Source organism: Coffea arabica, chromosome 2c (assembly GCF_036785885.1).
Source record: "Coffea arabica cultivar ET-39 chromosome 2c, Coffea Arabica ET-39 HiFi, whole genome shotgun sequence".
Classification (NCBI taxonomy): domain Eukaryota; kingdom Viridiplantae; phylum Streptophyta; class Magnoliopsida; order Gentianales; family Rubiaceae; genus Coffea; species Coffea arabica.
The window spans coordinates 65,584,073-65,592,196 of NC_092312.1; the positions used below are offsets into that span (position 1 = coordinate 65,584,073).

Here is an 8,124-nt window from a genome sequence, read left to right on the forward strand (position 1 = left end):
ATCGGTTTTGAGATGGGGCCTTGGTAGAAGAGAGATTGATCAACTTTCGAAATCTGGCCTTGTTTGGATTGCTGTTTTCTGTCAAAAAATTACGTTATTTTTCGTGATTATATTTTCTTATTACTTTTTTCTCTTACATACATCAAATCGCTACAGTAATTATTTTATAAAAAATCATGAAAAATGCAATCCATTATTCTGCTTCCTTGTCTTGTATCAGTAGAAGGATTTGAAATTGAAAATACATGGCTAGTGATTCAATAATTAGGGGTAATTGGTGATAGCTAGACTGTTATAATCAAAACTCTCAGAAAATTTGTTTGAATAGAACAATTTTATCATGAATTTAGGTCACATAGAGGGATGTGTTATAGATTTGGAAAAAAATTAGTAGAATATAAAAGCATTTTATGATCATGAATCTAATCCCATCAAATTTTTGCTTCTTCATTAAAAGATCTAAGTGCAGAATTTCCGGCAGTGACCAATCTTATGTTTTATTTGTTAATTGAAATAAACAAGCAAGCCATTGTATGTAGACGCAACATTTTAGTCCACTTTCTTCCTAGAATTCAAAAGTCGAGTCTTTCTTGATTTTTCATTCTTTGTTCTTCACTGAGATGATTTGGATAAGCATACCATTGATTTTTGTCGGATTAGCTGATTTTTCAGTGTTTCTGATTTTGAAACCGCGGTATTGGTAAAAGTCGTCTCTGAGCTACAAATCTTGGTATCAAACAAATGAAAAGTATTAGAGATTAGAATTGTCAAGGGTTAAATCTAAGCTTTATTGCAAATTGAAAATTTCATATACCATTCCTATGGATTTGAACGTAGACCTCATTTTCAGGTAATTCTAGTACAAATGATTTTGTTTTGTTTATTTGACCAAGAAATTTATGTGTTTTATAGATGTAATATTATTTCTCTTCTATTTAATGCTATCTTTATTTCATTTGACTCTATTTTCCCTGCTTTCGTTTTCTTAATGGCCTTTAAAAAACATGAATTCTTTTAATCAATTAAACTAGATCCATTGGCATGCGAAATTCTTTATTAAGATTGTCCACTTGAAATATGGATAGATTAATGGCACAATTGAAGTTTTTTATAGTAAGATGGTAAATTAAGTGTGTCCATATTTGGGGGGAGGGATGAGTTGGATGGTTCAAGGAAAGCGAATGTAAATGAGAAGTTTCGAGTTTGAACTCTCTTCTACTAAAAAAATGTGTCCATATTTATATTTTTCTTCTTTTACTCAATTGGAAAAACAACTTTGTGGTTTATGAAATGGTACTAACTAGGGTTGAAAAGGAATCAAATCAAGTCAAACTTTTCATAATTTGAGTTCAATTCAAAATTTTGTGCTCAAAATCTAAATTTGAGTTCGATTTGATTTAACATTCGATGAGTTCAAACTCAATTTGAGAGCTCAAAAATTTATTTAATTCTTCAATTTTTAATATTAAGTTATCACTAATACATATATAATATCTATCTAATAAATAATAAATATATAATTTAAATAAAATATTATTATTCTAATTGAATCAAGTTTTAACGAGTCAATTATCTACAAGTTCGAAATCAATTTAGTACAATAAATGAATTCCAATTCCTATTGGAATTTGAGCTCAAGTTCATTGTAAATTGAACTCAAATCGAGCCCTTAACTAATTGAGACCAAATTATTCATTGAACGTTTAGTTTGTGTACAGCCCTAGTACTAACTAAGCGACATCGAAGCTAACAGAAAAAATAGAATGTGAATTTATTATGGAGAGATGCAAACTTAATACTCCCTCCGTCCCATTTTGTTAGTCTTGGTTTTTTTTTTTCACACAGATTAAGAAAATGTAATTAATTTGGTTGGAAACATAAATTTAAATTAATAATTCCTAAAATACCCTTATGCTAATCACGAAGAGTGCCAATTAATATCAGTTACAGCTAATGGGTTAGTATTGGAAAAGCTCAATGTATTCAATGTAGTGGTTTAGTATTTAATAACAATGTATTAATAACAAGATATTTAATAAGGGTATTTTAGACAATTTAAAATATTACTACATTTCTTAATGGGAAAGTGGACTACAATTTGGGACAGACGAAAAAGGAAAATAAGACTATCAAAGTGGGACGGAGGGAGTATGAATTTATGATGTAGAGATGCAAACTTTTTTTCCCATAAGCATGAAACATTTGTTGGGAAAAAATTTGCATAGAAATTTATGTCATTTACAGTTATCCCATGTTCCGTAAGCAAAAATCATTTGTACAGAAAGGCCATTTCACGTTAGGTGGAGGAATATTCCTTAGGGGATTGTGAAATCTTTGATCCAACTCTCAAACTCCCCTCTTTCTCCCTTCTTCCTTATAAAGTGGAAAATCTCATTAGCTTCACAAACACAAGGTTGGAAAACTCTAAACCAAAACGTTTATTCGAGGAAATCCCCATCTCTAACAAGCTTATTATTTCGTACGTCTCCTTGAAAATACAAACTTTCCAATCTAAAGAAAAATAAACTCTTCAAAGTTGTGTGAATTGGACTTGAAACTACCAACGTGTTGAAAGCAATTATAGATGCTTTTCTACGAGAAAGTTTGCAAAGGTAGAAAGTTGTCTGTAGGGAACAAGCACTCCGTAAACCTCAAGCAAAGACAGTGAAATTGTATATTCCATCACAGGTTCCTAAAGTTTTGCCCGTTCATTTCTGGCGTACAATTACCAGGAAAATGGGATGAGCAGCAAAGGTGCCTCGTATGAAGAGAGAATGTTTGGCTTGGTGGAAACAAGGTGTAACTTTGTCAAAAAAAAAAAGGAGGGTTTTTATTTTTAATTTTATTCATTTTTTTAATATAAGTGAAAAGACTCAAATTCGAGATCTTTTATTCACACTCCCTCTTTTCAAACCACCCATTCCACCACTCTCTTGAAGGGTTTTTAATTTTTTATTAGTATGACAACAAATAAATTAATTGTTGCTATAAAACATTATTTCAGATAATTCTAAACATATTTTTAACCGGTTTTTTTATTTTACATATAAATTTATCAACAAAATCACTATAATGATTTTTTTGGGTTTAAAATCCCCCTCCCCACCCCAAATAACTATTCAAGCGTAGCTATATATATCACTGAGACTACAATTGAATACCTTCGATTGTCTATCTTAAATATTATTTTTTTAAAAAAAATCATTCAAAACATCCCTTACATTTTGTTAAATAATTTTTTTTTCTTCTTTCACTTTTAAAATGTCAAATTTACATCCCTCATAAATTTAAGTCAATATATATGTACAAGTTGACATTTGACAAAAAAAAATTTAAGTCATCTCAACCTAAATTTTTAACCACTTTTCACCGTGAAATCCATCATGTAACTCACACATGATCAATTTAATGAGTAGATACCATTTGTACTTAAACAAATGACCCAATTCATATTCATGCTTTATTCTTAGCTTCATTCTTAAAAAGTGAAATTAGCTATATTCATTTTTCCTAAAAAAAAAATAAGATCTTAGCTTATCTATATTCATTTTTACCCCTAAATAAGTGGAATTTGACCTTTTTGTACCTAAAAATGATCACATATGAGTCACATGGTGATTTTTAGACTAAAAAGTGATTGAAAAACTAGGTTGGGATCAAAATTTATTGACATGAATTTATAATGGAGATAAAATTAATATTTTAAAAGTGAAAAACGAAAAAATTCATTTAGCGAAATGTAAGGGACATTTTGAATGATTTTTTTTTATTTTTAATTTTTTCTTCAACTAAAAACGTATCATTTTTTTTCATCCTTTTGTAAATCCTTTTTTCCATCTACTGGATCAAATCTTATGTTGCTAGAGGTGGATATTTAAAATGTCAATACTAGTATTAATAATCTAATTAAACTCTCTTGTTTGCCATGCTTAGACAAAGAATGGATTTTATATTTTTTTCCTTTTTCCTTTTTCCTTCTTATTCATTTCATTTTATATTTCATCAAAAAATCTGAAAAACTATCAATGTTGTTCCTAATCTCTATCTTGATCAAACATCAAACTAATAACTTTTTTTTGATAACTTCTAATATCATCCAAATTTTTATCTCTTTTTTTTGGTACCAAAATCAAGAATAAATCAATAAAAAAATGCCCCAAAATCACTACCAAATTGTGGTAGTTCTACCATTGAACTACTCCAAAAACTTTTTAAAAAATCAAGATAACGCTTTCTTTTCTATCTTAAAAAGAATCTATATTCCCAATAAACCACTATGAAAAGTAACCTATTATAGTGATAGATTTATTGTAATAGTTGATTATTCAACAACAAACATTGACATGAAAAATTTGACACTCATTCCTTTTGTAATTGTGCAAATTACATTACAACTGTTTAGCAGAATAAATTAAATATTATAAGATAAGGGCATTTTAGGGTATTCATTAAATTTTTGAACCTATTTTAAGATTTGGTTACTGAAAATGTCAAATTAAGAGAGTTAAATGTAGTTTTTAAAAATTTTAAGGGAGCTAAGTGAAATAGTTATAAACTTCAAGGGAGGTTTTTGAAATTATCCCAAAAGAAAATAAATAAAAACTACTAAAGATCAACCTAGAAGAAGTTAAAAAAAAAAGTCTATCCTTGTCAGATAAGGAAAATTAACTATACAAGATTAGACTTTACCGGACCAGCTATAAGCAATTAGTGACCAATCCATCTGTTTCAATTTATTTGTCATGTTTCGAAAATTTAATTTTTTAAAAAACAATAATTTGATGGTGGTATTTATGTTTTTTTTTTTTTTTTGGTCTTGCCTCTCATAAATTTAAAATTTTAATGACAACATGCATATGATTAAAAAAATGAACTATATTAAGAGAAAAGACTAAAAAGAGTGTTAACTTTTTTAATATGAAAAATATTTTAAAAACATTCGACAATTAAAAAAAAACATAATATTACTTTCAATGCAACCAACGGCGTAAAATTTTACACTAATTTAATCTTGAGTAAGATCCAACACGAGTGGCATGTACTTTTTTTTTTTTTTTTTTGTTAGGAAGGTACGAGTGGCATACGTTCAATCATCAATAATTCGACGTTGCTAGACAAGCTAACAAAAAGCCAAAAGGGCCCAAATTCCACGCTCCAAAAGAATACCCCGCAAGCTTCCTAAAAGTCCATATCATGAAAACCGACGAGATGACCGTTCGAATGGCGACTGCCTCCACGTGCCTAGCTTGTGCTCCAAGCCATTTCATTCATAGTAAATGCTTAATTACGTGGCCCTATCCAGTCCGTCCACCTAACATCCCATGCACCACACTGGAATAATCCTGTGCTGATGATGGATATCCTTCCACTTACTGCACAACGACCGGAATACACCAAAGCATATTCTCCGCCTCTACTTCCACTCTTCAGTTCAGTTCAGCCTTTAATCATCTTCCATTTCATTTCATACCATATTACCCCTCCCAAAATGTCCGGTTTTGGTAGAATGAAACGAGTCACCGATCCTCTCCACGATAAAGTCAAGGCTAGAATCGTCCCTGACTGTTTCAGCAGCGGTGGAAGTGATCACAGAGCCGCCGCCTACGACGAAGAGGATGTCATTTCGCCGAGCCTGTCCGAGCTTGTCTACGGTTCTCTCGTGGATGACGCCTGCAGCGATTCTCCTGCAGATGATGACTCGGATTCCGAGCGCGATTCCTCGGTACGTTATTATGACTCGGCCGTCAACTCCGCCGAAGACTCGATGAATCGCATCGCTCAGAAGAAAAATGCGGACTCCCTTGAAAAGATGCTCTGCGCCGATGTAACCAAGGCGATGGAGGTGTTTTCTGGTGTGAAGTCAAATATGCCGGTGCTTCGGCGGAACGTGATGGCGTTTCTGAGAAAATTAGGATACAATGCTGCTATCTGCAAGACGAAGTGGGAGAGCTCCGGCGGACTAAGTTCCGGTGACTACGAGTTCATTGACGTTCTACGGTTCCACCCGCCGAATCGGAGCACGAGATACATCGTAGACCTAGATTTCGCAAAGGAATTCGAGATCGCGAGGCCTACCGCTCAGTACGAGCACGCTGTACGGTCAATACCCAGGGTTTTCATTGGTAGGAGCGAGGAGTTGAAGCAGGTTTTGAAGGTGATGAGCGACGCCGCGAAGCGATCGTTGAAGAGCAGAGGTCTGTTGCTTCCGCCGTGGAGGAAGCACCGGTACATGCAGAGCAAGTGGCTTGGCGCGTACAAAAGGACGACTAATATAGCGCCGGTTTTTCCACAGCCGCCGCCGTTGATGCAAAAACTAACCGTGAAGTGCCGTTCTGTTGGCTTTGATGTGGTAGCTGTTAGTTAAGTTAAGGCTGCATTGTTGTTTAACGCAGCCACCTGGACAATATCACAAGAATGCATCCAACCCAAACTAATCAAAATGATGCACGATAATCTATCTTGTAAATTAGCTACATAAAAGAATTAGAGGTTTGCCGAGTAAATTGGCTAAATCTTCTTATTTGATTGACTTCATTCATCGTCATAAACACACAAAAAAAAAAAAAAAAAAAAACACCAGCTGCACGCAAGTTCAAATTAAAAATCCTTTCCCCAATAATTGGCAAGGATTTGTAAAGGGGATATGAAACAAGTGATCCAAAATTCTGTGGTTGAGTCCTTGATTTAGTGGCTAATGTTGAGAACGTAGGAATTAGAAGTTCAAGATTCTAGAGCTGTAAATGAGCTGAATCGAAACGAGTATTTCATGTTTGAATTTTATTCGTTAAGCTAATCAAACAAGGTTCGTATTCATTCGAAAATATTTGAATTCCAAAATTGTGTTCGTGTTCACCTCATTAAGTGAACAAATCATTCATGAATAGGCTCAAGATATTAGAATCAATGCTCAATCTAAAAGTCACTAATCTAGTCATGTCATGCCACATAAAATGAAAATATGTCATATAAATCATCCTCATAAATAACTAAAGCACTAAATCATTTCCATGAATCTTATCATTCATTAACTGAATAAAAATGCAAGCAGAGGGATTTCATCCATTAATCTACACTAGTGAAATTTTTAGGAAAGTCTAGATAAGAATACAAGCTGAAGGATTTGATCCCTTAACTTACACTCAAAGAGAGTATCTCTCCTTGGTGGCCAACCCAGTTAAAAAAAAAAAAAAAAAAAAAGAGATCAAAGATTCTGGTTGGGGAAAACTGTAATTATGCAAAGTCTAATTACTATAGTTTTAGACTATTTGTACTGACTGATTGAAAATTTATAGTGCAAATGCAATACAAATTATAGATACGGATGAAGAACTTAGTTGGCTAGTTTTTTCTTTCGAATTTTCGTAGCATAATTTTTTTTTCGCTTTGGCATCAAAACCCCGGGTAATTACATGGAATAAGACTGATTTGCACAATGGATCTAGTTATCCAAAAAGACAGGAGCATATTGGAAATCCTCTTCTACTTACTCTCTCTCTCTCTCTCATATATCTTGCTTCTCAATTTCTATAAACAGTGAAGTTATGAGCTCATTCATTTGCATTTCAGTCTCAATGTACATAATTTCTTTAATCATCAAATTTGAAATGTGTTCATTGAATCAGGTACGGAGGTACCCACCAACTGCTGAATTTTCTTGTTCAAAGCTGAACGGGGATGAATTTGGACACCCACAAGTTATTTGTTACTTGTTAAGTTGAAATTTAAAAAGATTTTTTTTTTTTGTAATGAGTGTCTATTGAAAACTCATTAATACACTTAAATCACACCTAACTCATTTATTACACTCCTTGCATACACTTACATTTATTACACTCCTCACATTTTGATACATTTTAAATTAATTACACCTTTTAAAAAAAATAAGAAATAAGAAAAAAACACTCTTAACAAGTGCCCATTAACCAACTCCTCTTTGGTTGGCCGCTAGGTATATAAATTGCAATCCTGAATGTAGGAATGTAGGTCAAGGGCATGGTTGCGATGGTTGTCAAAATCACGATCCGGATCGAAGGATCGTACGATCCTACGATTCGGATTTGTAAAATTGATCCGAATCGAAAATTGCCTTAATATGCATAAGATTGTTAGAATCCTACGATGTAC

The 8,124-nt window shown here is 32.8% G+C and overlaps 1 protein-coding gene across 1 annotated transcript; it reads left to right on the plus strand.

Annotated features, from left to right (window-relative positions):
- Positions 1-5,305: 5,305 nt before the first annotated feature.
- On the plus strand, positions 5,306-6,520 carry LOC113727472 (uncharacterized). Its single transcript, XM_027251667.2, has one exon. It carries the CDS (start codon positions 5,351-5,353, stop codon positions 6,362-6,364), a length of 1,014 nt encoding a protein of 337 aa, XP_027107468.2. The 5' UTR covers positions 5,306-5,350; the 3' UTR covers positions 6,365-6,520.
- The last annotated feature ends 1,604 nt before the right edge of the window (positions 6,521-8,124 follow it).

What these genes read in the sequence shown, in the direction of transcription:
- LOC113727472 (XM_027251667.2), top strand. Translation starts at nt 5,351, where the DNA reads ATGATGGATATCCTTCCACTTACTGCACAACGACCGGAATACACCAAA.